Genomic DNA, 14,743 nt, shown 5'->3' with positions numbered 1-14,743 from the left:
ATCAGTCTATACTCTGGTGTCATGCAGTATTGTCAAAATGAGTTGAAATCAGTCTGGTGTAAATCAATACACTACTCAAATGATTAATGTAAACGTTTTTTTATTACATGACAATATTAACAATTGGCACTTAATTTACTGTAAAAATCAACCTTGTAAAAACAAAATCAATCCATGGATTCAAATCACATGGTAAATAAAGAGCATTAACTTAATGGAAATCGAGACAAACCAACTAGCTCTAACAAACAGTAGTGTGCAGTCATGCTACAATGAGGAAAGTTAAAGAACTTTAGAAAAATAAACTCTGTGGAATTGAGGTGTCCAAGGTTTAGATAAGCAGAGCATGGCTTTCAACATGTCACCCCTCATGATATCACTGCCAGAAAGTAGACTAGCTCTGGGCTGCTGTTAACTTTAATCACCACAAATGTCTACATTACAATAATGATTCATAACCCAATAGTGTTATCGCCAAGCCAACCTCAATATCCTAATTTATTCCTATAACCTGTCTGCTCTCAATCCACCCCTTGTATTATTACTGCACTTATAATGACCACTACACTGAGGTCACTAATCTGCTGATAGTTTTGGACAATCTGCATGCAGCGGTGCTGAATAATAAAAAAAACATTTTAGTTTAACTGTAATTAATGCTTGATTTCGCTAGTCTTTGCTACTCTTGGCATGTAATAGAGATCTCTGCAAAGTTGTGCTTTCCTATGATGGTATCTGATTTTTTTCTTGCTAAATTTGACTTACGACTCCAGATTTATACTCAAGATACACTGTCAAAATCCTTAAAGTAGGATTTTGGGACATGGGGGCTTTCAGTTCAAACTAAATCAGTTGTACATTTTGTATTCGGTTCTCTTTGGTAAAGGTTTAAGAAATTCCACAAGGGATTTTAAGGAAATTAGATTCACATTCATGGTTTAGAGTGAGGTTGCCTCTTCTTCCTTTAGCATAATCAATGCCAAAGTAACATATTATACTGTTCACCATTAACACCAAGGCCAATATAAAATTAACAAAAACTGAGCAATGCTGCAAAGGTTCTTGAAAGAGATATACAATTCTATAAGCGTGTTGACGCCAGATAACCAAGTGCAGTCTGCTACTGTTTTGTGTTAAGACTTCACTCAGAAAGAAGTATGTTGCATACACACTGGACTTAACCATCTGAAAATACCCTAACAATATGGACAAATATTTAGAGAATAAAACAGATGAATCAACTCCATTCCTTATGGCAGTGGTATTCAACTCTTACCCTACGAAGTCCGGAGCCCAATGGTGTTCTGTTCTACCTGACAATTCATTGCACCCTCCTGATGTCCCAGGTCTAAATCCGTCCTTGATTAGAAGGGAACAATGAAAAAAATAACGCAGAGGAACTGGCTTCGAGGTCGAGAGTTGAGTTTAGGGCCCTATGGTTCTCAGCAATATACAGAATGCCTCTATGCTTACAGAAAACTGGAATGGGCTTAAATATTATGTACAAACTTTTTTTACACACCCCAAGTAGGAATGTTAAAGTATGGAAAACCTCTAATGCTAGAAAACACGTGGAAATAACAAAGCTTAAAGTTGTAGCTATGTCCGACTTAAAATGTCAATACCAATGTCATATCATCGAGCACTGTGCCTCATTGTAAAGATATTACACCTCACAGTCAAGACATTGTAGTAAGCTGAATGATTTGGGGAGGAGCAGAGCATGTTCTCCTTTAGTGTTTCTCTAAAGGCATGCAGGCTCAGACATGTATAGGTTAGTCTTTTACAGGCCGTTGAACAGTAAAACTTAGAATTTACTCAACCAAATTGTAGAGTGCAATTATTCTGGAATGTTTCATTCTCAGCCATGTGTATGATACACATACAACTCACAAAATGAGAAGGCTAGTTCAGAATATAGTGCCACAGCCACACACACATAACAATCTGAATGAAAACTAACAAAGAATGAAGAAGACAGAGCCTCTGGTTAGCCCTGAAATATACCACTTTGGAAAATAATCATGTATCAAACAAAGAGTCATCCGGTAACGGTTATAGAAAATAAGGCCTCTGAAGGAACAGCTGTCTCTTGCATATGCCGTCCTGCGGATTGCATGTTCTTCCTCCCTCACTCCCTTCTTGAGTTCCTGTGTCCCAGTGCTAGAGTGTAGCTAGGACTCTGAGGAAGGATATGATGAGGACACAGAAGGACTGGCCCACTCCAAACACCAAGGCCTCCAAGGAGATCATCCTCTTCCCTGCTGCTTTGTACACCCCAGCTATGGCAGCACCTATAAGCACAAATATTTTTGTTTTGTTTTTAGCAATGTATAAAATAATTTGAACATCATGGCTTTGAGCACTGAGTTGATGAGTAGTGATGTCTGTGTACAATAATAGATCATGTTTATAGCTTATCAGAAGATGAGGTGAATAACTCACTGGTGAGGACTCCACCACACACAAGGCCCACGATGCCCATCAGTAGGATGGCGATGGGCATGAAGCGGGCCATCTTGTGTTGTCGCAGGGTGGCGAGGGCCAGGAGAGCAGCGGGGAGGTGGAACACCAGTGAAGAGACAGCAGCCCACAAGAAGACTCCATACCACATCTCTGAGAGAAAGAGCAGAGGGAGTTAGGCAACTGAAGGAAGTAAGTGTAGGCAGGTAGCCTAGCGGTTAAGGGCATTGGTTTGAATCCAAGCCGGCTAGGGGGAAAATCTGCCGATGTGCCCTTGAGCAAGGTACTTAACCCTAACTACTGCTGTAAGTTGCTCTGGATATGAGCGTCTGCTAAATTACTAAAATTTTAAAAAATGCAAGCGCATCATGATATAATAGAGCTATTCCATGTAAAAGGACCCATGAGCACCAACAGGTGAAGTTCATAGGAGCATGTGAAATGAAAGCCAAGAGTACATTTTTTTTTATTAAGGCATATATACATTTCTCCAACCAATTTCCATCCTAAAGTTAGGAATAAGCAAAGGCTTTGATTTCTGGTCAAACAAATGGAAAAGGGGTCTTAAAAAACAGCAACCAGAAAAAGTCTTAGAAATATATCAAAACACAATGTTGAAGTAAAGACCCCTGCCTAATATCAACATTTATATTTCGTTTTGGAGAAATTAATTGCCTTCGTAAGTTCAAAAAAATATTGCCTAGTGTCCTGTAATTCTGTTACCAAAAACACATACAGTGCTGCAAAAAAGTTTTTGCCCCCTTTCTGATTCTCTCAATTTTTGACACTGAATATTATCAGATCTTAAACCAAAACCTAAAAAAGGGATCCTGAGTTTACAAATAACAAAACATGTATAACCATTTTCATGTAGACTTGATTGTGTGTTTTGGATCATTGTCGTGCTTTATGACCCAGCTGTGGCCTGACATTCTCCTGTAGAATCCTCTGATACAGATCAGATGTCGGGGGGCTAGGGTCAGTCTGTTACATCTGGAGTATTTCTCTTGTCTTATCCGGTGTCCTGTGTGTATTTAAATATGCTCTCTCTAATTCTCTCTTTCTCTCTTTCTGTCTTTCTCTCGGAGGACCTGAGCCCTAGGACCATGCCTCAGGACTACCTGGTATGATGACTCCTTGCTGTCCCCAGTCCACCTGGCCGTGCTGCTGCTCCAGTTTCAACTGTTCTGCCTGCGGCTATGGAACCCTGACCTGTTCACCGGACGTGCTTGTTGCACCCTCGACAACTACTATGATTATTATTATTTGACCATGCTGGTCATTTATGAACATTTTAACATTTTAACATTTTGACCATGTTCTGTTTTAATATCCACCCTGCACAGCCAGAAGAGGACTGGCCACCCCTCATAGCCTGGTTCCTCTCTAGGTTTCTTCCTAGGTTTTTGGCCTTTCTAGGGAGTTTTTCCTAGGGAGTTTTTCCTAGCCACCGTGCTTCTTTCACATGCTTTGCTTGCTGTTTGGGGTTTTAGGCTGGGTTTCTGTACAGCACTTTGAGAATATCAGCTGATGTACGAAGGGCTATATAAAAATAAATTTGATTTGAAATTTGAATTCCAGGTCCTGAGGCAGCAAAGCATCCCCAAACCATCACACCACCATGCTTGACCGTTGGTATTTGTTTTGTTATTTGTAAACTCAGATTTTCTTTATCTAATATAAGGTTTTGGTTGAAGATCTGATAATTCAGTATAAAAAAAAAATACGCCAAGGTAAACAAAATTAGAAAGGGGGCAAACACTTTCACAGAACTGTATCTAAGATATTTTCTCATTTCTCTCCCTCATGAGGAGGGAGGATAGTAAAAGTAATAGTAGACCTACCAATTAGTTATCGTGTTTCTACTGATGACAATTTTGTTAATGAATTATTATGTAGGCCTAATTAAAATGCATCATTCTGTTACCAAATCAGTAACAGAATGAGGGGAAAATATATAACAGAATTACTGCAATAGAATTGTCTACAATGGGAAATCATAGTAGTCACAAACCACAGTTGGGTCACCTGTTACGGTCTTCCCTTCCACTAGCATACCGCTTTTTTCTGTTGTGTTGTGGTAAAACCAAGAGTGTGAAAACAGTCTGGGCAACCCCTTCCTCTCTCTCCAGTTAATTTCACTGCTCTCTTCCCATTTACTGTAACTAGCATCCTCACCCACTGACCACCAACCAACACAGGACGTCCCTGGACATTGAAAAGTAATTTAAATTTGGTCAGTCCGCCCTGGCCTTGTTTTCAACGTTGATTTTTGGTCAGGTTCGGAATGGCCTTGATTTCGGACTAAATCCAAACCAATCACAGACGTCTAGTTTCAGAAGTTTGGACAGCACAGTTCAGTACAGTAAGAAAAGTGGAGTATAGTTCAGTACTACAGTGAGTAGAGTTCAGTACAGTAGAGCAAACTAGAGTACAGTATAATACTCTACAGTACTGAACTATACTCTACTAAACTATACTGTGCTCTGATTCAGAGGGGTTGGGTTAAATGCGGAGACACATTTCAATTCAATACATTCCGTTGTACAACTGACTAGGTATTCCCCTTTCACCTGTACTGAATTCTACTGTGCTCTGCTATGATGTCCAAACTTGTGAAACTCAGAAGTCTATGATTGATACAGATTTGGTCCAGTCCAGACCAAATGTGTTCTTGTTCAGGGAAAGAGCTCATTAAAATAGCCAGTTTGTAGAATAATACCCAAATATGCATGATATTGCATATTTCTACCTTTGTGTACCTATTCAGGATACATCACCGTGAAGAGAATGACATTCATATCCATAATTATGCATTTCTTTAGTACTGATCAGGTATCCATGATGTCATTCTGTTGTTGTTTTTCAACTCAAGGTGTCATAGCTGACACTCCATTCATTCTTTCTGCAGAATTTTGAATCTTAACTGTTAAGTCTACTCTGAATTTCTGGAAAACATGGTCACATAAACAGAGAGATTTTATCATCATTCTGTTACAAAATGTTGCATCTTGACTGTTCTTCAAGTAAGCTAAATGTGTTATTTTATTTCCTGTGTTAACTGTTAAAAGTAATCTAGCTAGTCCTTGTGCATTGCGTTGTATCGTTTTTGTTTGGCGTGCATTTTAAAGTGAAACTTCGGAGTCTCAGCGTCATTCTGTTACCAAGGAATTGCCCAGAGGTTACACCAGGGTTTCCCAAACTCGGTGCACGTTTTCTGTTTTTGCCCTAGCACTATACAGCTGATTCAAATAATAAACGAATCACCAAGCTTTGATCTTTTGAATCAGTTGCTATCAGACTGTATAATAACTCTAGCTCTTAAATGGTTCTCCCAAAAATTACAAACAAAAGTAATACTTTTTTTTAAATCACATTTTAATATTTGAAATGTTCATCATGAAACATTTCCTTTAATGTTTTCAATTGTTCAATATTCTATTTATCACATGCGCTGATTACAACAGGTGTAGTAGACCTTACAGTGAAACGCTTACTTAGAAGCCCTTAACCAACAATGCGGTTTTAAGAAAGTAAGAGCTAAGATGTATGTCACGTATTATGCATTTTAAATTAGTGTTTTGCAATTATTAGTAATGTAAATTCTGCATTTCTTAAGTTTTATCTGTAAGCAAGAATAAATCAACTCAAACTCAGTGTTAGGGCAAAAACTAAAACGTTCACCGAGTTTGGGAAATGCTGGGTTACACAGACATTACACACATGCCTGTTGTCTCTGACACGTCTTCTGAATTCAATACTACCTACCCAGTACCCATGTTTCGCATTCATAATGTAAAACTGACCCCTACATAACCCAGCGAAATAATATAAACTGCTAAAGATTACACATTATATACACATATCTCACACACAGTAGTCTGGAGAATAATATTTCTCACAAACACATGGCACTTTCTCTAAAAAAGACCACTGCATTGGTGACTAATATATGGATTAACGTTAGGGGCAATTTAAAGCTGTCCGCTTGTACAATAGCTATTATTGTTGTTATTGCCAGCTAACACAAGATTAGCTACTTAGTGTACTTGTATATTAACGTTCACATAAACTAACGTTAGCTATGTTAATTTAAATTGCTTACTAGTTAGCTCCTTTAAATCGGTTAACGAAACATTCACTTTAGGTTTACAGCGAAAACTGTTCGACTGTGAGGCTATAGCTAGATTGAATCTCACCTGAGAAGTCGCTAAGCGATGTGTCGTTGCCTCGATTGGTGCCATTTTTCCTTGGGACCAAATTCAAGCTAAGAATTTGCTGAACAAACCCAATCTCGTTATATCCGTTATGCATGTCTTATGCACAGGACACCACGAGCAAGTGTGAGAGACCACGAATATCCGAATAACACCATGAGAACATTAATGTTGGATCTAGCAAGTCCACAAGGGTTGGTTGGTTGATCTTCCTGAATATATATGTTAGCTAGCTCATGTAGCTTGATGTCAACACGACTTGGTTTGACGTCACGCCGTTAACATATTCAAAGAGCTACACAAATGATTTCTCAATCGTAATACGCTAGCTAGCTTCTTGAACATACTTTACAAAGAGCATTGACATGTCAAAATATAATAATGCAATCGATAAAGAAACCGGTATTTAATTTCCAACAACAAATATGCTATAAGCCCGTCGTTCTTAACGATTTGTTGATCCTGTGGACTTGCCGTAGTAAAACAGGAAGTCAACAGCTACCAAATAATTACTCATTGAGCTCCTTTCTGTAGCTAGTCACCAAAGCCACACGTTTTCACAGTGTAGAACCTTGTTAAGTCTTGGTTCGTTAATTTAGTTGTAGGTATAATACGCTATACATCTAGAAACAGTTGATAGCTTTCTCAGTTATTTTGTAACCGCGTGATACTAGCTACAGCCAGGGTTTGTCAGACAACCGGTGCTTTGCCTTTGTAAATTGCTGACGTTACTGGAGACAGCTATCTAGCCAACTATCCAAACATTCCCTGCTGTGTTACTATTGGTAGAACTTGTAGGCTCTTTCTGGAGGGGAAATTATGAATTATTCAGATTATGATTCCGATGGCTATTCTTCAAATGCAGATCAAGACTATGTCACATCTGGTAAGGTTACTTCCATAAGCAGATAGACATGCAATGCTAGAGTTGACAATATATTTTATTACACGTGACAGAAAATCATAACCACTTTATACAGTAGTTATTCACTGTAGGTGTCATATTCTTCATGTATGTTGCTTGATGAAAGCTACTGTATTTGTCATTCAATTCAAGTTTTCTAATCATGGTTGTTGTGTGATTGAATGACGGATGACAACCTTAGTGAAGATGACATGAATGTGTGAAAGAGGATGGTCTGGAAGGGGAAGACCAGCGTGGCCAACAGTCTGATCATGTCACCAAGAAGAAAAAGAAGAAAGGCCAACACATTAGTATGAGGTGAGTGATTCAACACTTTTCTGTTTGGCTCAGTTTTTAGAACATTGGTGTGCAGTGATTGCTTTGTTTTGCTCCGTTTTTCTTGTAAAGTCCATGTTGTTAGTCTGCTGGAATTGGTGGATGACAATGCACTACTATATTTGTACATTATTTTCCTACTGCACTCTTTGTCAATCCTCATAGGAAAAGAAAGAAAGGAGGACTGAAGTTAGAGGAGACACTGCATGATGGCAGTGTGGAGGATCAGAAAGTAGAGCAGGGGGAGGAGAGAGAGTTTTCTACTCCCAGGCCCAAGAAGGAGGAGGATGAAGAGAAAAAGAAGAAGGCAGATGATTTGTGGGCCAGTTTTCTGAGTGATGTTGGTCACAAATCCAAGCCACCGCAGGCTACTACTAAACAGCAGGTATTGTACCAAATATAACAACTCCTGGCCTGTAGAGATACACCAGGCATATGATAGTTGGAACCTGGGTTCCTGTTACAGTTTGGTGGTTGTGCACATGTTTTGCATTGTGTCGTGTCTTTGGGGGTACCATTAAACGGAAGATATGTTTATCAATTAGCTCCCTGTAATTATTATCACGCGATTAAACTGATTAATCGTTTAATTGTAATTAACTAGGAGATCGGGGCACCAAGGAGAATATTCAGATTACAAAGCTATAATTTTCCTAATATAACTTTCCTGTACTATAATATTCTATTCTATTATAGTATAGGCCGATTATCTTCTAGTTTCAATGGTGTATTTTACCTCTAGTCCAGTCTCATTCCAAACGTCGTAAATTGTTGTATCTGCACGAACCCAGTCTTTACTAAAATCATCCATACATCAATTGTCTTAAAATCATTTATTTACTACACTAAGTAATTAACAGAAAAACATACAAACAGCAACTATCGTCACAGAGGATTGGTAGAGGAATGTGCCCTTGTGGGCTAAACAGGCAGGTCGGCCTGTTGAACAATGGATCATAAAAGGTCAGCTGTGGCACACAGAGTTCATTAATATTAACAATTGACAATTGAAGGCTCACTCATTCGGGAACAATTGCAATCAATATATATTTACGCTCAGTGTGTCGTTCTGATTCTTGTTGGAGAGTAGTTCTGATGGAGAGTCTCTCTCTCGGTTAGAATGGATCTTTCAAAGCGACATTCATTAATGTCGTCATCGAATGGTTGTTTCGTTGGTCTTCGCGTTCAATGATATAATTTACTTAGCTGCAGACTAATAATTAATATCAAAGACTTGTTCTTATTCTGTCAGTATCAATAGTCTAAAAGTTAACCACGTGGTATGGTTCACTTTCAGTAGAGGAATTGGAAGGTAAAACCTATTAGCCAACGGAGTGTAGGCCTGGTCTAGGGAAATGTAAATCAAGGGGTGTTTTATAGTGCCCATAGAACAGCTTGTCAAATGACGCCTGGTCCTGTATGGGTCCCTGGGGGCGTGCCTATGACTGAGTTAGATTTGGTTACAGAAATACAATTCTATCACATTACATCAGTACATAGCATCTCAATGTCTAACAAAAGCTTTATCCTTATTAATACATTCTATACAACCATTATGATGCTATTATATAAACAGTTTTATGGTAATATGGCTATATTGTCTCTTCTGAGTATCACAAAATTGTACCAAGCGGATCAGTTCGTAGCTGGATTCTTCACCAATCTTCCATACCTTCTCCAGAACACAAAATGTCGCTTGGCTCTCCAATTCTATGAGTTGGAAGAATTTCCTGTGTCTCTCTATGGGCCATGTGGCCAGAGACTCTCCTGGAATTGTAGAGTTTTTACGACCCTTTACACACAGGGTGGATTGGGGGAAGGTAGGTTGGGTGGTGGTGCAAACGGGAGGGGGGGGGGTCAACTGTCCTCCCTGTACCAAAAGAGGCCAACGTCATGACAATTGGAATCAAGTTTTCAGTTTTTGGAACACTACTCTGATGTTTAACGCCTGTTTTGTTTTATTATCTCCACCAGGCTGCACCCACAGACAGTCCGAAGAAGCCCATTTCGGCTCCATCAGAACCTCAACAACCAGAGCCTAAAGAGCCCTCTTTAGTCACCATCACTAAGGTGTTTGACTTTGCTGGGGAAGAGGTCTGGTAAGTTTAGACCACTGGTGGACAATCAATCAATCAAATGTATTTATATAGCCCTTCTTACATCAGCTGATGTCACAAAGTGCTGTACAAAAACCCAGCCTAAAACCCCAAACAGCAAGCAATGCAGGTGTAGAAGCACGGTGGCTAGGAAAAACTCCCTAGAAAGGCCAGAACCTAGGAAGAAACCTAGAGAGGAACCAGGGTATGAGGGGTGGCCAGTCCTCTTCTGGCTGTGCCGGGTGGAGATTATAACAGAACATAGCCAAGATGTTCAAATGTTCATAGATGACCAGCAGGGTCAAATAATAATAATAATAATAATAATAATAATAATCACAGTGGTTGTAGAGGGTGCAACAGGTCAGCACCTCAGGAGTAAATGTCATTTGGCTTTTCATAGCCGATCATTCAGAGTATCTCTACCGCACCTGCTGTCTCTAGAGAGTTGAAAACAGCAGGTCTGGGACAAGGTAACACGTTCGGTGAACAGGTCAGGGTTCCATAGCCGCAGGCAGAACAGTTTAAACTGGAGCAGCAGCACAACCAGGTGGACTGAGGACAGCAAGTATTCATCAGACCAGGAAGTCCTGAGGCATGGTCCTAGAGCTCAGGTCTCCCGAGAGGAGGGAGGGAGAGCGGGGGAGAGAGAGAGAGCATACTTAAATTAACACAGGACACCGGATAAGACAGGAGAAATACTCCAGATATAACAGACTGACCCTAGCCCCCCGACATAAAATATTGCAGCATAAATACTGGAGGCTGAGACAGGAGTCTATGCATATACCGGTAGATGTACACTCTTTGACCACCTGATGGCAGTGCAACCTAACAGTTGAAACCTTGACATTGTTCCTGAGAAAGTGTCTGAATTCCACAGCATACTGTAGCATTTTGATTTATGAGTTACAACACCAAATGTCAGTTTACAGGCCAAATAATGTGCTGGGAAAGTGTTTTTACTTAATCGGGGTCTCACCAGTAGTATTATCTATATAATATGAAGGACTTTGTTTATTTTCTCTGAAAGCCCTAATTATTGCAACATATGATTACCATTGCACACAGGCAGCTATAACCCAGACCCTAATGGATTCAATCCCCTTAAGGAATGTATTCCCAGAGGGATGTACTGGTTGACCTTAATATTGGACTCTTCTCCTCCACAGTGGTGTATGGGCACATCCTATCCCTGTCATTATGTCCAATTTGAAAAGAGAGGACTGTCTATTATATCTGATGGAGTGCAGTGTCTGTTGAGGGATTCAGATGCTGTATCATCCACTACACTCAGGGTCGGCGTTAGCCTTTTGGGGGCCCTAAGCGAGATTTGGTTGGGGGGCCCCCCACCTCGCGGCAAAACATTTGTGGCCCCTCTCTTGACGCAGAGTAACTTTCCTTTAATTCTACACATTTTGCAATGGGTGGAGAGAGAATTTAGCATTTTTTTATAACACATTTAATTCAATTCTATAATTTTGTCATTGGGCAGAGAGATAAAATGTGCAGTTTTACAGTACATTTCCTGAAATTCTAAAATACAGGGTGGAAACTTATGTTTTTGCACCTCCACTTTTTTACCAGCAAATTATCATAATCCATTGGGTAAACTGGTCTGTAAATGGTAAAATTGCGTGTGATATGATTGCATTTTGGAAGCCCGCTCCCCGTTGCCCAAATATGCATGGGTTTTGACCATGCTCTACTGCTTTGATTGGTGTAGCTAGAAATCACAAGTGCCTGTTTTATAATGAAAAGGTACCCGCAAAAGAAAATTCCACAAACTTGTTTATCTATTTTCTACATTTGTTTTGGTGTTTTGTTTCGTGTCCGATGCACTGATGGTGTTACATATAATTTGCGGCGTGCATCATGAGGAAAGTCATTGCCATTTCACTTTTTCTAGCTATGAGAACCATGGCATGAGCATGGACTTATTTGGCATTGCTGTAGCGCAGCAAAATAGCCTGTAAGCAGCCTACCAAATTTTGCACCCTATAATTACAATGTAGAAAAATGTATCTGTAGTCCAAATCGTTCAATGGTTAGGCTATCCATATTACCGGTGCTTCATCTTATTATTTTTATTTCTATGGCGGACTCGCGGCCGCAATTTATGGAACATGCCAAAACTTGAGATAAAAATAGATGGCAAATTCAAAGATACTGGTTGCCTCTATCCATCTGTGGCAGAGTTTTCCCTAAATGCTTATGACAAATCCAGCTCAAGAACCTGCTATTGCATAGCCAGCTGGCTAATCTTTTGAATACGGTGTAGCAATAACAGATAACATTAGCTAGCTAGATAACATTAGCATTGCTAGCTAGCTACACTGACAGCTGTCAGTTGTTGTTATTTCTTCACTCCAAATGGAAATCACCACAACGTTCCCACCCCCTGCACCTGGTGTGTTTTTCTATTCTTACTCATAATAGTAAGTTGAGTCCCCGACTGAGTTCCAATTAAAAAATAATATATCTTTTTTTTTTCCCAGGGGCCCTAAGTGACCACATGGTTGTTTAGATGGGGTGCTAGAAGCAAGTGCAGGGTTTAAGGAGGAAAGGGAGAAGAAACAGAAGAGTGAGAGGCAGAGGCATAGCCTTGAATAAAAAATTACCACTTGGCAGGAGATGGAGGGAAAGTATTGTCAGATTTTACAGAATGTTGATTCGTGTGTGTGTGTGTGTTTGTGAGTGTGTGTTATACAGTGTGGGAGGGGATTCTTGTACTACCAGCGAGGGACTCAACCAAAAGCATTGGCTTGTAAACAGTGACCAGCCTAAGGGGTTTATGAAACATCAGCTGTGCTGTTTTTTGGAAAAACGGATGTTTTTATGTGAGTGTGTGTGTGTGAGAGAGAAAATTATAGGAGGGTGGGAATTTGTTTAAATGCCAGCCAACCCATGGCTTCTTGTCTATGTGTGTGTGTGTGTGTCCTTTTCTTGAGAAATGTACAGAGTTACGTAACTTGATGATATTTACTTATGTTCGTTAGACTGCCACTAATACAGTCCTGGGTTTAAGTATCTGTCTGTCTTTTTCGGTCTCCTGTGTATCCAAAGAGGTTGATGCTGACTCCAAGGAGGCCAAGAGCTTTCTGAAGGCCAAGGAGGAGACACCATATGTACAGACTGTACCCAGAAGATTTGAGCCCTCCTCCCTTGCCCCTGGACCGAGGTACATCCCCACCTAGTCACTACATCACCCAGACACCCACCTCTGTCTCTTAATATTTGACTTGTAGAGAGGTTAAATATCACTGCTGTTTTTCCTGAATTAGCACTTTCATTTGTATAGGAACACCTTAATGGTGAAACAACCACGTCTGGTTGCGATATTACAACAATGAAGAAGTTACTGCAAATAACAAACATTGTTTTCCCCCTCGGACTTCATTGCGCGCGATAGAAGAGCACAATATGTACTGCAGTTTTTTTCTCTCAGCTCGGCAACAAAAATAATAGTAACGGTGGTGGGGTGGCCGGTGGCGCTGTTTCTCCCTACTGCAGATTCCATCTAACTTACAGTAATGCTAACTGCATAATGTGGTGTCAATTGTGTTTCCACAGCCATGTTTGAATGGTCTGTGAAAGGCATGTGTATGTGTCTAGGACATGAGGGTATAATCCTTGCCGGTTTCACTCCATTGATTTCTGACAGCTCTTACAGAAAGCCTTTGATCCTGTCATTCCGCTCTCTCTGCTACCGAGAAACCAGGGAAGGGGATTATTGCTCGCCTTTCACACTGCTCTGATACAACTGGTTGTGTGAGAGGGAGAGTGTTAGAGTGCATTTTAGTAGTGATGGGGGGGAAGTCGATATAGTTACATATCGCAATATTATTTTGGATGATATTATATCAATACTTTGACTCCAAGATGGAGAACAAGCTATAGGTACCTTTTTTTTATGGTATAGTTAGAAAGCGTTAGTCGGCTGTACCTGCGCCAAAACTCTGGTATTGTTCCTCTTATAGCTTGGACTGCATCTTCTTTTTAAATAGTGAGTCAACATATTTTCAGCACTTTTCTTTCCATGACTGGTGAAAACTCATTTTCTCATGCTCTCTTGTCTCTCTGCAGCAAACATGTATAGTGAGCAATGGTGATTGCCTACGGAGCTGTGAAGGGAACGGCACCTCCATACCTTCAGGCTCTGATCAGGCCCTACACCCAAACAAGGGCACTGCGTTCATCCACCTCTGGCCTGCTGGCCCCCCTACCTCTGAGGAAGCACAGTTCCCGCTCAGCCCAGTCAAAACTGTTCGCTGCTCTGGCACCCCAATGGTGGAACATGCTCCCTCACGACGCCAGGACAGCGGAGTCAATCACCACCTTCCGGAGACACCTGAAACCCCACCTCTTTAAGGAATACCTAGGATAGGATAAAGTAATCCTTCTAACCCCCCCCCCCCCCCCCCCCCCCCCCCTTAAAAGATTTAGATGCACTATTGTAAAGTGGTTGTTCCACTGGATATCATAAGGTGAATGCACCAATTTGTAAGTCGCTCTGGATAAGAGCGTCTGCTAAATGACTTAAATGTAAATGTAATGTAAATGTGAGCAATATGTTTGAACATCAAATCGCCATAAAACCACAGTATCGAATCGCAAAACATATAGTATCGTGAAAATCGCAATACATATCGTATCGGCACCTAAGTATGGTGATAATATATTATCGTTAGGTCCCTGGCAATACCCAGCCCTGCGTTTTAGTGTAT

The 14,743-nt window shown here is 40.4% G+C and overlaps 2 protein-coding genes across 3 annotated transcripts; one reads left to right on the top strand and one right to left on the bottom strand.

Annotated features, from left to right (window-relative positions):
- Window positions 1-83: 83 nt before the first annotated feature.
- LOC106560837 (transmembrane protein 170A) lies at window positions 84-7,123 on the bottom strand. Its single transcript, XM_014124193.3, has 3 exons — window positions 6,663-7,123; window positions 2,446-2,616; window positions 84-2,294 (listed from the first exon to the last, which is right to left on the bottom strand). The coding sequence occupies exons 1-3, from the start codon at window positions 6,775-6,777 to the stop codon at window positions 2,164-2,166; spliced, it is 417 nt and encodes a 138-aa protein (XP_013979668.1). The 5' UTR covers window positions 6,778-7,123; the 3' UTR covers window positions 84-2,163.
- Window positions 7,124-7,185: 62 nt separating this feature from the next.
- Window positions 7,186-14,411, top strand: LOC106560838 (heterochromatin-stabilizing protein CFDP1). 2 transcript variants are annotated; one of them, XM_014124194.3, is made up of 6 exons: window positions 7,186-7,566; window positions 7,787-7,902; window positions 8,086-8,305; window positions 9,895-10,019; window positions 12,515-13,197; window positions 14,103-14,411. In XM_014124194.3, the coding sequence occupies exons 2-5, from the start codon at window positions 7,898-7,900 to the stop codon at window positions 12,525-12,527; spliced, it is 363 nt and encodes a 120-aa protein (XP_013979669.3). In that variant the 5' UTR covers window positions 7,186-7,566; window positions 7,787-7,897; the 3' UTR covers window positions 12,528-13,197; window positions 14,103-14,411. The 2 variants fall into 2 exon arrangements, with proteins under 2 accessions (XP_013979669.3, XP_082813351.1); XM_082957225.1 differs by having other exon boundaries at window positions 7,188-7,566; window positions 13,083-13,197; window positions 14,103-14,407.
- Window positions 14,412-14,743: the final 332 nt, after the last annotated feature.

Source organism: Salmo salar, chromosome 10, assembly GCF_965601325.2.
Source record: "Salmo salar chromosome 10, fSalSal1, whole genome shotgun sequence".
In the NCBI taxonomy this organism is placed as follows: Eukaryota; Metazoa; Chordata; class Actinopteri; order Salmoniformes; family Salmonidae; genus Salmo; species Salmo salar.
The sequence above is the reverse complement of the archived record's forward strand: the minus strand, read 5'-3'. Positions and strand labels throughout refer to the sequence as shown.